Source organism: Odocoileus virginianus, chromosome 2 (assembly GCF_023699985.2).
Source record: "Odocoileus virginianus isolate 20LAN1187 ecotype Illinois chromosome 2, Ovbor_1.2, whole genome shotgun sequence".
Classification (NCBI taxonomy): Eukaryota; Metazoa; Chordata; class Mammalia; order Artiodactyla; family Cervidae; genus Odocoileus; species Odocoileus virginianus.
Window position 1 is genome coordinate 12,652,366 of NC_069675.1, and position 16,305 is coordinate 12,668,670.

Consider the following 16,305-nt stretch of genomic DNA (forward strand, 5'->3'; position numbering starts at 1 on the left):
GGAGATAGCAAGTGTAAATGGTACTTTCTAGAACTTTGTAAAGGGAGAAGAGACTGACCAGCAGGGAGACATGGAGGGCAGGAAGAATATTTCGACGGCACCCCAAAGATGTCTGAAATTTCTTGTCCAAGATGGACCTCATGAATGGTCCCACCACTCATGAAACCAGCGAGTGGGACTGCCCCACTGCCCCCCACCCCCCACCCCAGCCCTAACGAGTCGATCCCCCAGGCCTGCTTGTTCTCACCGCTCAGGGTCTCTGCAGCCCACAGTCTTTATGCCGGAGTTTCCAACAGCAGTGCCATCAGCACCTTGGACTGGATAATTTGGGACAGGGGGGTGTGTCCTGTGATCTGAGGGATGTTTAGTAGCTCCTAGATGCCAATAGTGTGCTTACCTATTTATGTGCAGTCATGACAATCAAAACCATCTTCCAAGGGTTTCCCTGGCGGTCCAGTAGTTAAGAATCCACCTGCCAGTGCAGGGGACATGGGTTCAATCCCCGGTCCAGAAACTGAGATCCCACATGTCATGGGGCAACTAAGCCTGTGCACTGCAACTACTGAAGCCTGCATGCCTTAGGGCCCAAACTCTACAAACCTCAATGAGAAGCCCACACATGGCAACTAGAGAGTAGCTCCCACTTGCCTCAACTAGAGAGAGCTCATGTGTAGCGACAAAGACCCAGTGCAGACAAAAATTAATTAATTAATTTAAAAAAACTTTTTTTAAACTGTCTCTGGATACTGTCAAATGTGCCCAAGGGGGCAAAAATCAGCCCTGGCTGAGAACAACAGCTCTGGGCCCTATGGACACTCTAATAGATCTTTAAACCATTTCTGGTCATGGTTAGTCTTTGCTCTCTCTGTTGTCTTTTCCACACCCAGCCCTTGACCTTGTCACCCTTTACCTATCTGTTTGCTTCCCCCCACCCTTTACTCAATTGTCAGCTCTGGAACCCTGTTAAGCCTGCTCAGCATTATATCTCTAAAGCCTAGCACTTTGACTGGTACACAGATGGCTCTGTGTGTGTGTGTGTGTGCATGTATGAATGTATGTACATCTTGAATGACTAAGTGAATGAATAAAGGACTCCTGCCCTGCCTTTCCGACCTTTGCCAACTGGCTCCTGGACTAATGGACCAGCCTTCTAAAACAGCCTCTACAGTTGGCCACACAGCATCCTGAGCATTTGTTCTCCACCACCTGTGATCATAGACTTGTTGAGAACTGAGTGAGACCATTGGACCTTCACCCTGTCAAAGGCCATAGGCTTGCACAACTTGAAGCTCCATCACGTGCTTCCAGAAGAATCCTGTCTCCCAAGACAAGCACTGAGAAGCCACGACTCTGACCAAAGCCAGTCCAGCTTGAGTTCTTTCCATGCCTCTTCTTCACCTCCAGAATGAAGTTTTAACTCCTCAGCTGCAGACACAGGCCCTTCAACACTCAGCCTTACCCTAAAGGATCTGGGCTCTCGGACAGTCAAGAGTCTTGGTCTCTATCTCTACTGCTCAGCACAGCTTTCCAGTCTTAGCCACTGGGGGCAGTTCAACGCTCCACTCAGATGACACCCTTTCCCTGCCCTGGGGTGTCCCATCTCTGATATGCTCCTAAGAGTAAAAATAACCGTGGTTTCCTGACCCACTTTTCTCCCAACACTGGGAATTACGGGAGGTCAGGAGTCATAAGTAACTCACTGCTGTATCTTCAGAACCTGCTCTAGGGCTGCTGTGTAGACTCTCAATAAACATGTGCTGGACACGAAGTCCCCTCACCATCTGTTCCGCATTCCCCCTGAATTTTGCTTGGTGGCCTACAGGGTTCCAGGGAGCAGCTTTAACCTCAGACTCCAAAGGAATAGAGTCAGCTTTAGACAGAAGCCAACTCTGACAAGGGCAGAGCAGAGAGAGAAGGCAAAGTCTTGGTGACCTAACTGAGGAGCTGGATCAGCCCTTGCCTGAAGCCAATCCTTCTGAAATTTCATTTCTGTAAAGCTATTATAGTCCTTTTACTAGTTTAAGTAATGGTTTCTATTATCTGTAACTCAAAGCAGCAAGAAAAGCAAATGAATAAAGGAAATGACAGTCCCATGTATGCATATATTTCCTCCAGCCTTCTTGCACTTGTAAGAAAAAGACAACTTTCTTTCCAAGATAACACCCGCCCCTCCTTCTCCAGAAGCTGGTTCCATTAATTATCCCATTTTCTCTCTTGTATGTTTGACCCTTCCCTCCCTGGTGGCTTCCTCCTCCCTACCTTCAGACATTCTCAGGTCTCCCCAGACTCTAAAGCTTTCTCAGCACCTCCTGAAGCTGCAGGCCCACCTCTTCCTTTTACCTCCAGCCCTTCCCATGGAATCACTGATCCACCGCCTCCATGGTGGATATTCATGGAAGGCTCACGACCCAGGAGAGATGGGTGACCCTGGTCCGTGCTGCCTGTTCTGTGCAAGGAATGGCCACATGGCTCCAGGGTTCAGGTGTCAGGGTCTCAGGACGGGCCACCCAGGTTCTCAGGGCCCACGGGGAGCTGGACGCCGAGGGCATCGTCCATCAGAACCTCTCCTGAAGAGAGAACCACTCTGTGTTCAAGATGTAGCTCCCTCATCCAGGAGGGTTCAGGCCATCAGCCCCGTCCTAGTCACCCCTAGTCCCACCAACCAGGTGGGATGAGGCAGGGCTTGTCTGGATCCCAGCAGGCAGGGGAGAGCCAGAGGGGCTGGAAGGCTCACTCTGGGGCCTTGGGTCCTGGGCCACGGGAACAGCTCACAGCAGGAAACAAGAGAAGCCCTCCTGGGTAACAGGCAAGCAAGCCACCAGGCTGAGCTCCAGAGTTCCAGCCCCTCAGGCGACAGAGGCAGAGGCCTCTTTTGGAAACAATGTTTTCATACTCTGGTTTTTCTCTAAGTGTGTCCTTGCTGCTCCTGTAGATGAAGCCTGATCCCTGCAAGAGATGTCAGCCCAACGGCTAATGCGATGCTCGGATCACAAGAAAAGGGTGCGTTTGTCCAGCCCAGACCAGGGTGAGGAAACAGGGAGAGAACCCCAAGACATCCCAAGAGTACAGGAGACAAGGTCACAGCCAGGAATCCAGCAGCTACCCCTGCCTGGAGAGTTTCTGGGGCTCCATGTGCAGAAGTGAAGCCTCTTCCAGGCGCGGTGCAGGTAACTGCCCACCCAAGCAGAGAGAGGTGTGGGCGAGAAAGAGGAGATGCCAGAGGGAGGAGGGCGCAGGGCAGGGGACCGAGTCCGGGAGCAGAACAAGCTGGGTCTCCAGGCAGGCCGACACTAAGCCTCAAAGCCCAGACCACCCCCACCGTTCTTGTCAAAAGCTCCACAGCTCCAGTGGGACCTCTGAGCAGAGATGGCACACCCCACACCCCGCCCACCCAGACTCATCCCTGCACGTCACCCCACTCAGGGGCCACAGAGACACACACCAAAGCTGCTTTGTGGTTCCACCTGTTTTATGCTGAAATACACATGGGCTGATCCCACACGGTTTGGTTCAGGGGAGAAAGAAATGATGACAGCGGCTGATCCCAGGGCTCGACGTCGCCAACACTTGGTTGTGTGCGCCAGTCCATCTGCCCACCCCGGCAGGACGGTCAGGCTTGAACATCTGGAGGAGCTCTACCGAGTGGGGCAGAAGAGGAAGCCAGTCCTGGGCCCAGGAGTCCTCAGCTGAAGGGCTTCACCAGCTTCATGGCAGCATAGTTCTGGAGAGAGGGAGGGAGGAGGCAGGGACAGGTGATGACAGCTGCTGGGGAAAAGGAGCTGGGAAAGGATTCAGCCACCGCCTGGACCTCGCACTCACCACCCCCGGCTACACTCCACACTCCACGCTGCACCCTCCCAGCCTCGCCATCACACCGCACTCTCCTGGGGGGGCCACGGCGCCTGAACTGCTGTCTTCTCCCCCATCAATCAGGGCCCACTCCCAGCTTCCGCTCTGCCAAGAGGACTCTGCCCCAGCCAGGCCAGGCCCGGCCCCTTCCATCAGACAGGTGGCCTGAGGGCACGGCTGGGATTCTCCGCACCCTCCTCCCAACTCCCCACACAGGAACCCTGGGCTCGTTGGCCCCCGTGCTCCTGCCCCAAAAGCAGAGAAAGCGGTGAGGGCAGGGGTGGTGTACAAGGGTGACGGCAACACAGGCCAGCCCTGGAGACGGGTCACCCCTGATTAAGCCCTGGCTGCTGCAGGACTGACAGGAATCTCCCCTCCCCACTCCTCCCCCCAAAACCATGAAAACACATACAACACAACACAGGGCTCCTAATTGGGACAGTATGTTCCCCAGCGCCGCCCGGGAAAGCCAACTCTGGAAACAAAGCCGCCGCTCCTTCCCCGCCAGATCGCCTCCTGCCTCCCCACGCTGGCCCTGCTCCCGGCGGCCTCTGGGGGAGAGCTGGGGGTGGGGAACAGACAGGCTGCCCTCCTGTCCCCCTCCCGGGGGAATTTCCAAGGGGGTGGGAGATTAGGTCAACGCAGGGGAGGAGGTGGCCGCAGGCACCTCTCCACCAAGGCCTCCGCCCCCAAAACCTGCAAGCTAGGCTAGGGGCACGGGTCCGGCACCCACCAGGTGACCAAGCCACGTGGACATGCCCAGCTTGTCGCAAAGGACTCCAGGTGAGAGCATCAGTAGCCTCAGGTCCAGGCTGCCCCTTTCGCCCCAAAGCCCTCACCTGGGAGCCGAGCCCACACACCAGCCCTGGGAGAGAAGGCAGGGCTGGTATTTGAAGAGGACAATTTCCAGCCGATCTCAAAAGAGACGGATGCTGCTGTTGGGGACCCAGGAGACAGGGAAGAGGCTCTGCCCAGGGCCTGCCCACGGGGTCTGGGGCTGTGGCTGCCCCTGAGATGAGACAGGGTGGCAGGCTGGAAGTGACTGGAAATCTTCCCTCTGTCTCTCAGCCAGGCAGCTGGGACCTCCTTCCCCCTTCCCCAGGTCCCTGAGGCCAGTCTGCTGCCCAAGCGCCTTGCAGGGTGGGGCCTGGCTGGCCAGGGGCGGGCCCAGGCATAGCCAGGGGACGGGCATGTTCCTTGGGGCCCAGCCCTGCCCTCCCCTTGGCTCTTCAGCAAAAGGCTGGCTTGACATGCAGCCCCCTCCCCACACAGCTCCCCTCCGCAGGGTGCTAGTCACAGCAGGTCAGTGCTGACCCAGCCTAGCCCTGCCTCATGCCGATGGGGATCCCGCCCGAGGTCACTCGGGGAGTCACTGGCAGAGCCAAAAGCAGCTACCAGCTCAAGACTCCACATGGAGCTCCATATCACACAACAGTGATGCTCAGACCAGAATGTTCCTGGGGCAGATTCTCCCCAACAGACCTGCAGCTGGCCCGGGGCTCTGCAATGCTCCCTGGAGCTGCTGCGGCTTGCTTCTCAGACCACCTGCTCAGGAGCATGGGGTACCCCAGCTCGCCTTGCCCGCACTCTCTGGCCCGGCCTCACCGTGGAGCACGAGGCTGCACCCTGTTCTCCCTGTGGTCCTGGCGTCACCGTGTGTCCTCGTGGACCGCCAGCTTACCAGAGCACCAGCCTCACCGCCCTCTCCATCACCCACAGAATTCACCCTTGGCCCCCGGACACAAAGTCTTTGCCTGAACCGAACAGTGGCTGGGCATAAACAACACGAGAGCAGGTGAGCCTGAGGAGAGGCCAGCGAGGGGCACTGCGCCTCCCCAACCTGGCCACCTGCGCCTGCTCCAGGGGCAGAGACACGGAGGTGGAGCCCTGGGCCTGACCCCTGAGCCCAGGTCACCGCCAGGGCAGCTAAGCTCTAGGCACCACTTGCTCTTGCCCTTCCAGGGCCCAGTAGCTAACCCTGTGTTAATAGCTGTAACTTGTCTTCCTTCACTAAGAGGGACCCCAAACCAAACAAGCCTGACCCCCATAACCTCACCCACCCCTGAGCCTCAGGCCTATCTGGCCAATGTAAGTCTTCTTGCTGAGCCTCACAACAGTCTCAGCCGGCTCAAAGAGCCTGGCCCTCAGCCCGACCCATGGCCACCCGGCTCTAGACCCTCCTTTGGGACTCAGGGCCCAGAGGGTGCCAGGGCCTGGGTGTCCAAACCAGAGCTCCCCTCCGCTACTCCCACAGTTCGTGGTATCAGGGCCTGAAGGGGATGCTCTGCCATTTGAACTGTCTTCCTCAGGAGGCTCTCTGCTGGTACCAGGCCTCCCCAGCTATGCCGGGAGAGATGCTTGGGACCCCTCCTTCTCCTGGAGGACTCACAGAGCAAAGAGCTCACAGGCGAGTAATTCCACTGCCCGCTGTGGGGACCGTGCACCTGGCTGGCGGCCTGCTGCTGACCAGGGCTGTGGCCGGAACCCCGGCCTGCGAGCTGTACACAGACGGCCCTGCAGCCCTGAGCTGGTCCCTCCCCTCTCTGGGTGTCCGTTTCTTTCCATTCAAGTCAGGGCGACGTGGAGTTGATCACAGCGTTCCTCTACTTGTACAAGGATTTGAATTTTTCATATTAAAAAGTTTTAGACATTTAGAAGAGATTAAAACTCAGGTATCAGCTTGGGAACCTGTGCTCCCTCCAAGGTCTGAGGTTCCAGAGATGCTCGGGGGCTGCCGTGAGAACCCAGGAAGCCTGGGCAGGGGAGACAGCTCCAGATTCTCTTCCTTCGGGAGGGGCCCGCAGAGCTGGCTCAGCAGCCCCAACTCACGCGGCCCTGGTCACTCTCTGTCAGGCATCAGCTGGCTTCTCAGGCACTCAGCAGGGGGAAGGGGCCCGGTGTTCACCGCGCTGGGGAGAGGCTCCTGGCGTACCCCCTCCTCACTCACACTCCGCCCATGCCACCCCGCTACAGGAAACGGCACACTCTCAGGTCTTCAGATGGACACTAAGAGCCTCTCCAGGTCCTCAGCAGGTACCATCCTCACAGACAGAGGGCCTTCCCCTCTTCTCTGCCATCCACACCTTCCCTTCCCTTCCTGACCAAGCTCCACACCTTCCTTCAACAAGGTTCTCCTACCCACGCCTGCCCAAGGGCCTCCCCTTCTGCCCTTGATTACACAGCCCGTCACCCTGAGCACACTGTATCCCCATTAAGGGCAAGAACTCAGAACTCCCCAAGGGTCTCCTACCAGACTGGGGACCCCCAGAGTAGGGCCCCTGTCTCCTTCCTCAGACCACAGACGCCCCAAGGACAGAGGCTGCCTCTCCATCAGACACCCAGTGCACTGGAGGACAATGAGAGGCTCCTCCGAGACCAGGAGCCGCTGGAGGTCAAGAGCGGTGCCTCCCACATCAGACCAGGAGATCCCTTGAGACAGGGTCTGTGCCTCTCCCCTCGGACCAGCTTACCGGGAAGGAATAGACAAAGATGCCCAAGAAGAGCAGGAAGATGAAGAGAACGAAGAAGAGGATGATGGCGCACCGGAACCGCCGCCACAGGATGAACTTCATAGTCTTGTACGGGGAGGTGAACCAGAGGAAGGAGGTGTCAGGCCGCCTGCAAGGGAGATCCCAGGGGTCAGCAGGGTACCCCCACCAGTGCTGCTCCCTCTGAGCCCTGCTCCCAAATCGCCCTGGCCCTTCCTACCCAGCCCCCCAGACCCACCCAGCCTCCAGCCCCTGGCCCCTGGCCCCAGACCCAGCCCTTTGCATCAGCATCCCCTTCTTCTCCCAGCCTTTGCTCCAGCCTGAGCCCGCCCGCACCCCCCTTCTCTTCTTGATGCCGTCAAACCCTACACACCTCAGGGACCCAGTTATCAACCACCCTGTCCAGATCACCTTCCCTGCCGCTCTCCCCTTCCTGACACAGGACTTGTCACAGACTGGGAGACTGGACAGAGCTTCAAGGGGCTCCACTTTCACTGAGCTATGGCCCATGAGCTCCAGATAAGCTCAGCCACGGGCCTAGATGCACGTGGCTGGTCCACGGTCAGGGAAGGATGGCAGGAACTGAACCCAGAAAGGTGATTGTCTCTCACAACCAAGAACCTCAGATCCTTCCCCTAGATCAGTCTCACAGTTCAAAGAGCAGGAAAGTTTTGTGTCTCAGTAATGGCCACTCTGATATGCATTTGCATGCCGCTGGCTCTCCTGGGTCTCCCTCATCTTTCCACCCAGATCCCAGCATCCTTGGGTAGGGATGCCTCTCGCTGCTTGGCCAGCCCATGGCAGTCAGGATAGCGCTGTGACAAAGTGGGCTGTCTGTGCTGAGTGTGACTTGAGCTAAGCAGGCCATGGGAAATGCAGCCCGACCACTCACACACACACCCCTACCACCAAGAGCCGTCTTTCAGGCTCCAATAACTGTCTTCAAGGTTCTACATCCACTGGATTGGCTTATATCCCTTATCTGGGAGATAGGGGAGGCAGAGGCTAGGCCCCCATTTCACAAATGGGAAAACTGAAAGACCTTTTGAAAGCCACACTGACACCACAAGAGAGCCACAGAGCAGCTTGTTCAGGGGAAAGACCTCGGTCAGGCTCCAGAGCCAATCAGACCAGGTGTGAGAATTTCAGCTTCGCCACTTTCCTTGGAATGACCTTATTTAATTTTGCTGTGATTGTTTTCTCATTTGTAAAGTGAGGATGCTAAGATGAGCCAGCAGGGACGGTTCCATACACAAGCCATATGACAGCATGCTTGGCCTGCAACCACCAGTTACTCAACAGTGCTTGCTTCTGGAATGAACTGATGAGCCCAACCTGTTCTGGAAGGATGTCGGTCACCTGCTCCCTAACGATGCGTACCCTGGGATAAGTCACACCCCTCTCTGGGCCTTGGGACCTCTGTGTGGCTACGCAGTGGGTGCCTCCTCTGCTGTGGTACGCCTCCCAGTCCCCTTGGCCGTCAGTGGTCAGGGGCCGGGCACCAACCTTGGGTCCTCGAGCTTGGGGTTCATGTTAGGTTCATCCCGGCCGTGGCCGGCTGGCCGCTCCTCATGCTCACTGTCTGTTACAATCTCCAAGGTCATCTCCAGCTTGCCCTGTGGGGACAAGGGGGACCTGATCAGGGACACAAAGGCTCTGCACCATGGCTTGGAGAGGAGCCAGGCCAGGACAGATGTCAAGGTCACTTTATGATTTTTTTTTGAAAAATGATACAGGGTAATCTGATCATAAAAGTACCTGTTCCTAGCAGAATATGTAGGAACTACAGAAACATATAAAGAAAGGATACTGTCACTCATACTTTTTCTATGTAAAGATAAGCACTCCTAATATTTTATTCATCAGACTTATTTTTCTCTGCAAGTATATGAAATACCATACTGTGTATATTTAGTTCTATAGCTTGTTTCTTTCACTTTAAATAATATATTTTATTATTATATAATTATACACTCTTTAAAGTTTGCTTTTAATGCTATAAAACATTCTATACAATGGTTGACCATAATTTATTTAGTAAACTAGTTATTTTGGTCATTTAGGTTGTTTCCAACTCTTTGTTGTCATAAAAAATGCTGCAACAAACACCCTAGAACCGTAAAGTTTTAATTTAATGAGGTTATTTCTTTAGGAAAGATTTTAGAAGTGGGATAAAAAATTTCAAAGGGAATAAATATTGCTAAGTTTCAGGTTATATATTACTAAATTGTTTCCCCAAATGTAAAATCATTAGCCTGCCGGGCAAAAGTAAATGTGGGGGGGTCTCTCTGCATCCTCGCTAGCAATGAGCATTTCTGTTTTTAAAACATTCTACTATAATACATTAAAGATGTTTTCACATTTTAAAATATTCCTTTATGTAATTACTAGGGGAAATGAACTTTCTTAAATTTTAATGGCCACTCTACTTCTTTGTGTATTATCTATGCATGCACTGCACTTACTTTTCTTTTGAGACATTAGTGTTTCTTATTAATTGTTATAATTTGTTACAGAACATGGATATTTTATTTCAAGGGCCACTTGAGGGGTTGGCTGGCTGCTTGCTGTTTCCAGGTATAACTGATCCTTGAACCACACAGGTTTTAACCATACAGATCCACCTATACACGCATTATTTCAATAAATATACAGTTGGCCCTCATTGCAGGTTTCAATCCACAGATTCCACCAACCATGGAGGGCCAATTATTAGACCTGAGCATCTGTGGATTTTGATGTCCACGGGGCTCCTGGAACCAACCCCCGCGGATACTGAGGGACAATAATAAACTGTCATTTACTTCCCCTGCAGAGGCAGGACTATTCCTCATGGTCCCCAGTCACACCCCTGGACAGACTGTTACAATCTCTGGGCGGAGGGAATAGTCCCTCAAGGATGGTCCCTGGTAGGGTCCTGCTTAAATGGGAGTGGCATGATGCCTGTCCTCTTCCAGAAATCTAGCCAAAGGGGGACCCAGGACATGATCACTGTGAAGGCCACAGAGCAGGGTATAAACTAAAAAGGATCCACAGAGATTAAGGCCCCTTTGATTTAAACAGGCTTCACTGGGATACAACCCTCAAGGAGAGGAAGGCTGGAAAGTGGCAAGGGAGAGGGACAGGTCTTGGAAAACAGACAGGGAGGGCAGGAGATAGGGAGAGGAACACGCCTGTGCCTGTGATTTCTATGGAGGAGTCACCGGTCAGAAGGAGCTGACTCACCGCCAGGATCTTCTTCTCACCCTCATCCGCCACACAGGGCCACCAGCCCTTCACTGTCTTCTGTTCAAAAAGAGACACGAACCGCTCTGGGTGGAGAGTGTCTTCCAGCTGGTCCACGGAGCACTTCTCAGCTGTCTTGGCAGGCTTGGGCATGCGGTTGAGGTCCAGCTGCAGAGAGCCTGTGGCAAAGAAGGGTGCTTTAGCCGGCTCTCAGTCACTGCCAGCTTAGGGCCACCCTGTGGCTCAAACTCCACTCTCCATCCATCACCTCTCACTCCATCTGTTCAGCTTCCCATCCATCTGTTCCCGCATCCATATGCCCACTAGTCTGCCCTTATTGATTCGCCCTTAACAGGGCTTCCCAACTGCTCAATTATTCATCTTACTATACTTACTTAGTATACTATACTGTATAGTATAGTATATATATGATAAAATTGTTATTTTAACCATTTTCAAATGTATACTTCAGTGGCATTAATTACATTCATAACATGCTGAAACCACTTCTACTACCTATTTCTAAAACTTTTTCATCCCCGCAAACAGCAACTCTATAACCATTTAGTAATAACTCCCACTTCCCCTCACCTCAGCCCTGCTAACTTCAAATCGATTGGGTTGTCCGAAAGGTTCATTTGGGTTTTCCTATAACATCTTACTTTCTGTCTCTATGAAAAAGTCTATTCTAGATGGCTCATATCAGTGGGATCATGAAAGTTTTTCCTTTTGTATCTGGCTTATTTCACTTGGCATAGTTAGTTGTCCAGACTCACCCATGTTGCAGCATGCATCAGTACTTCATTACTTTTGTGGTTGAGTAACATTCCATGGTGTGTACATACCACATTTTGTTTGTCCATCCATCTACTGACAGACACTTGAGTTGTTTCCACCTTTTGATTCCTGTGAATAATGTTGCTACGGACACTGGTGTGCAAGTGTCAGCCCCAGTTTTTAGTCCTTTTGGGTATGTAACCAGGAGTAAAACTGCTAGGTCATATGTTTAGCTTTTTGAGGAACTGCTCAACCTTTTTCCAAGCAGCTGCACCATTTTACATTCATGCCACCAATATACGAGTGTTCTGATTTCTCCACATCCTCTCCAACACTTGCTATTTCCCATTCTTTGTTTTTGTTCTTGCTTTTGTATAGGTACAAGTGTTATCTCATTGTAGTTCGCCCACCTGCCCGCCTAGTTAGCCACACGGCTATCTTTCCATACTGCTTCATCTGCTCATCTATGTTATCCCTCTCCTCCCAGAATAGATCCGTCTCTTGGGTTAAGCCACATGAAAATTCTGATATTCAATTATCTTTGGTGTATAAAAACAGTAATTTCATGTGGTTTCACCTAATCCAATTCCAACAACATGATGAAATCAGTGGCACTGGAGCATAGGTTACTGAAGGGATTAAGTGAGAGAGATAAATCTAAAAAACATTTTCTGAGGCCAAATTAAAGAAATTTTTGAATACCACACAAAGGACATTAGACTATTTTTCAGTGTGGAATGCTCAGTTACTGCAAGTATTCAGTGACTGCATCTATTTTTGTAGTTTTTTTCTTTCCCTTCCTCCATTTACCCTTCCATGCAGCTATCTGCTTTAACTATCTATATCCCTCGATAGCTAACATTTGCTGAGCACTATATCTCCATTAATCACGGTATTATTCCATCCAATAGTTGTTCAACTCTATATCAGCACTAATCTATGTACCCATCTACATATCTCTCCATCCCTCAACTACAGATGAATGTTTATTTCTCATTTTAAATATGGTCTCAATATAATATTAAGTAAAAATCAGGACATTAAATCATATATATAGTTTAAAATATTAAATATTATATTAAATCTATATATAAATTATATTGATATATTATATATATTAAACTATATATAGGATATCTACATAAACCATGTAGCTACATAAACCATATATACTATATATAGTGTGTATATTCTACACGTATATCTACATATACGTGTGTGTTAGTTGCTCAGTTGTGTCTGACTCTGCGACCCCATGGACTGTACCCACCAGGCTGCTCTGGCCATGGAATTCTCTAGGCAAGAATACCGGAGTGAGTTGCCATTCCCTTCTCCAGGGGCTCTTCCTGATTCAAGTATCGGACCCAGGTCTCCTGCATTGCAGGCAGATTCTTTACCTTCTGAGCCACCAAGGAAGCCCACATATATCATATATATCTACATATATACTATATATAGCATATATATATACACATATATAGTATACCTACATAAGGTTTATATTATATAACATATATATAGTATAGTATATATATAGTATATCTACATAAAGTAAACTATATATATACACATAGATAGTATATCTACATAAAGTTATACATAAAGACTATAAGGAAACACAGGATTATTTCTTGATGGCAAAATTTCTACATCTTAACTATTACTTTTAAAATAAAATCAATAAATATTCAAGAGAAATAAAATATGTAATTAAAAAATACATTATGAAGAGGGAAAAGGAAATGTCTTAATAATGCTGTAAGCTGCTAAAAGAGTAGATCTTAAAATTTCTCTTCACAAGAAAAAAAAAAATTAACTAATGACCAGCTTATTGTGCTGCTCCTTTCACAATAGATACAAACATCAAGTTAAAAGAAATCTGTGGAGTTAAAAAGTAGCAGTTTTAGTGGCTTTATTTTTCAAAACACAAAATGATCCTGTTTAATTTTATATTGAACACCATTTTTTTCATTCAATAGAATGCAGTTTTTGTTTGTCTTATTAAAATTGGTTTTCTATGTTCATCCACAGCTGATTCATGTCAATGTATGGCAAAAACCACCACAATACTGTAAAGTAATTAGCCTCCAATTAAAATAAATTAATTAATTAAAAAATAAAATGAGGGGAACAAATGGTTTTCTAAAGCCTCATCTCATAAAGGCAGGAATGATAGATGGATACTAAAAAAAAAATTTAGTCTGCAAGCAAAAGAGGTTCTATATAAAATTAAAAAGCAATTGAAATGGTGAAATTATTTGTAATGTGTCCTTACTATATAAAAAGCTCTGAAAATCAATAATAAAAGAGGAACATCCCAAAACCATGGAAAAGAAAGTAACAGCAATAATATAGATAATAAACATGTTTTTAAAGTTCTACCTTACAAATAGAGAAGAAATGCAAAGAAAGATAAAAATGAGGTGTCCTATTGGCAATTTTTTTTAAAAAAGATAACACCTGTAGCAAAAGTTTAAGGAAAATAGTGCCCTTGGGCAAATAGAGAACAGATGATAATATAAAAATGTAAAATCTATCTAGAGGGCAATTGAACAAAACATTTCAAAAACCACTCTGACTAAAAATCTGCTTCTTAAAATTTAGGGAAGATATGCACAAATGGTCCAAAGATGTAAGCCTAGGCTGTCACTCATACAGGAAAGCTTGGAAATGAGCTGAGAGGGCACCGAGGCGGGATTAGTGAGACAGGAGAGGATCCATCTGTTCTATGGGTCATCGGGTGAACATTAAGTACCATGATGCAGATGCAAACGGAGATGGATAACTCCTGACAGTAGGAACATTCTTAATGTATTGTTTCCCACAAAATCAAGATAAAATAGTTTGTGTAACATAAACCCATTTTGCTATCTCTATGCCATACATAAATGTGTATATACATGTATAAAATACACATATAGGGCTTCCCCGGTGGTCCAGTGGTTAAGAATCCACCTGCCGATACAGAGGACACAGGTTTGATCCCTGGTCCACGTAGACCCCACTTGCAGCAAAGCAACTAAGTGAGCTGCGTGGGTCACAACTATTGAAGCCCATGCATCCTACAGCAGTGCTCCGCAACAAGAGAAGCTGTTGCAAAGAGAAGTCCATGCACCGCAACAAAGAGTAGCCCCCACTCCCCGCAGCTAGAGAAAGCCCATGCAGTGCAGCCAAAAAATAAATAATAGACAATTTAAAAAAAAATTTTTGGAAAAATATGCATATAACACATATTTGCTTGTATAAGAAATAACATACCCCAAAGTATTAGTGGAGGTTATCTCTGGGTAGTGAGATTATAATAAAACAGAGAAGGGAGGCATTGCTTATCTCCACTTTCTGATGTGGCTACAGAAATTATGTAATAAGTAAAAGAACAAAAGTCCAACTTGGTGCTGTGATGCTAACACCCTGAATCTTTTACAGTGATGCCATGAGCAGTTCTCAGTCCTCCAGGTGCAGGGGACCAGGCTGGGTGTGGGGGTCATGGGGTGAAGAGCAGCCTGACAGGCTGGAAGCCCTCTTCCCCATTCCTGCTGGGGCTGCTCCTCAGAATGTCCTCTGTGGTGAGGGCGGGGTGGGGGGGGAGGGCCAAGAGCTTGGCTAATCCTGCAGTCACGAGCTACTCAAGGAGGGCTCCAGTGATTCATCCAAGCCTGCCCTGCTCCTAGGTGGCAAAGCAGAACTGGAACCCAGGACTCCTGACCCCCTGGAAGCCCTTTTTCACAGGCTCGCTATTTTACTGAGGTGAAATTCACATAATAAAATGCACCATTGTAACCATTTTAAAGTGTACAACTCAGTGGCTTCTAGCATATTCCCAGAGTTGTGCCACCACTATCTAATTTCATAATATTTTCATCATCCCTAAAAGACACATCGTACCCACCTCTCTTCCCAGTCCCAGTGACCACTTTCTGTCTCTGTAGATTATGTATTGTGGGCATTTCCTATTAAGGAGTCATACAATATTTGTCCTTTTGTGTCTGACTTCTTTCACTTGGTGTGTTTTCAAGGTTCACACATGGTGTACCATGAGTCAGGATTTCACGTCTCTCGTGGCTGAATAACATCCCATTGTACGGATGCACCACAACTTTCCAGAGGCCAGACAGCTAGTGACAGCCAGCCCCTGCCCACACTGTCTTCACCCTGCGCTCCCCTCTCTTCCTTCTGCAGTCCCACCATCCAACATGGCCCACCGTTCAATGCCACCTCCGCTGGCAGGCCACCCTGCTGGCCACTCCGATCCCCGTGGGGCCTCTCTGTGTCACTAGCCTCCCTCAGCACCAGGGACCAGTGACTGTGAGCTCCCTGATCCTCCTGCCAGCCCTGCCGAGAGGCCCGAGACACACACCTGCCCAGCAGGGACTCTGGGACACGCTGATAGGCAGAATGGTAGACTGGAAATGGTGCTCACCCAGAAAGTCATCAAAGGAGAACTTGTCATTGTCCCAGATCTGGAATACCACTCGTGCGGGGATCTTGCTCTCTGTCTTGTCCAGCCTCCAGAAAGCATCCTGGCCCAGAGGAGAAGCAGAGAAGGAAGCAGGGGAACAGGATTAGAGAAGGGCAGTGGTCCCTTCCCACCTGGAGGACTGCCTAGAGGAGGCAGTGTAGGGGGACATCCCTGAGGGACTTGCCAGAACCAGGTCCTGGCAAGAAGACTGCTGAGACCCCAGAGGGCAGTGTTCACTTGATATAAGGTAGTTCCTTTAATGCTCACAATTCCATGAGTCAAGGTTTCATTCCTGTCTTACAGATGATGAAACAAAGGCTTGGAGAAGTAAAGAATTTGCCTAGGCTCTGACAGCTAATAAAAACATTAATATTGCATTTCTTATTCGCCAGCCCTTTTCCACTATAAAGTAATTTATCCTTCCAGTGACCTATGAGAGAGATACTATCCTTATAGCTGAGGAAATCACAGCAAGTAATTTATCCAAGTTACCCAGTTAGGGAGTGA

General features: G+C 49.5%; 1 protein-coding gene across 22 annotated transcripts in view; it reads right to left on the minus strand.

The window, feature by feature from the left end:
- Window positions 1–3,451: 3,451 nt before the first annotated feature.
- Window positions 3,452–16,305, minus strand: part of DYSF (dysferlin) — a 219,261-nt gene continuing 206,407 nt past the window's right edge. For all 22 annotated transcript variants that reach the window (XM_070476375.1, XM_070476369.1, XM_070476392.1 and 19 more), the window contains 5 exons: window positions 15,760–15,859; window positions 10,563–10,741; window positions 8,844–8,953; window positions 7,320–7,467; window positions 3,452–3,721 (listed from right to left, as the gene is read on the minus strand). In XM_070476375.1, coding sequence (XP_070332476.1) covers window positions 3,683–3,721; window positions 7,320–7,467; window positions 8,844–8,953; window positions 10,563–10,741; window positions 15,760–15,859 — 576 coding nt within the window. In that variant the 3' untranslated portion in view covers window positions 3,452–3,682. The remainder of the gene's footprint in view (window positions 3,722–7,319; window positions 7,468–8,843; window positions 8,954–10,562; window positions 10,742–15,759; window positions 15,860–16,305) is intronic.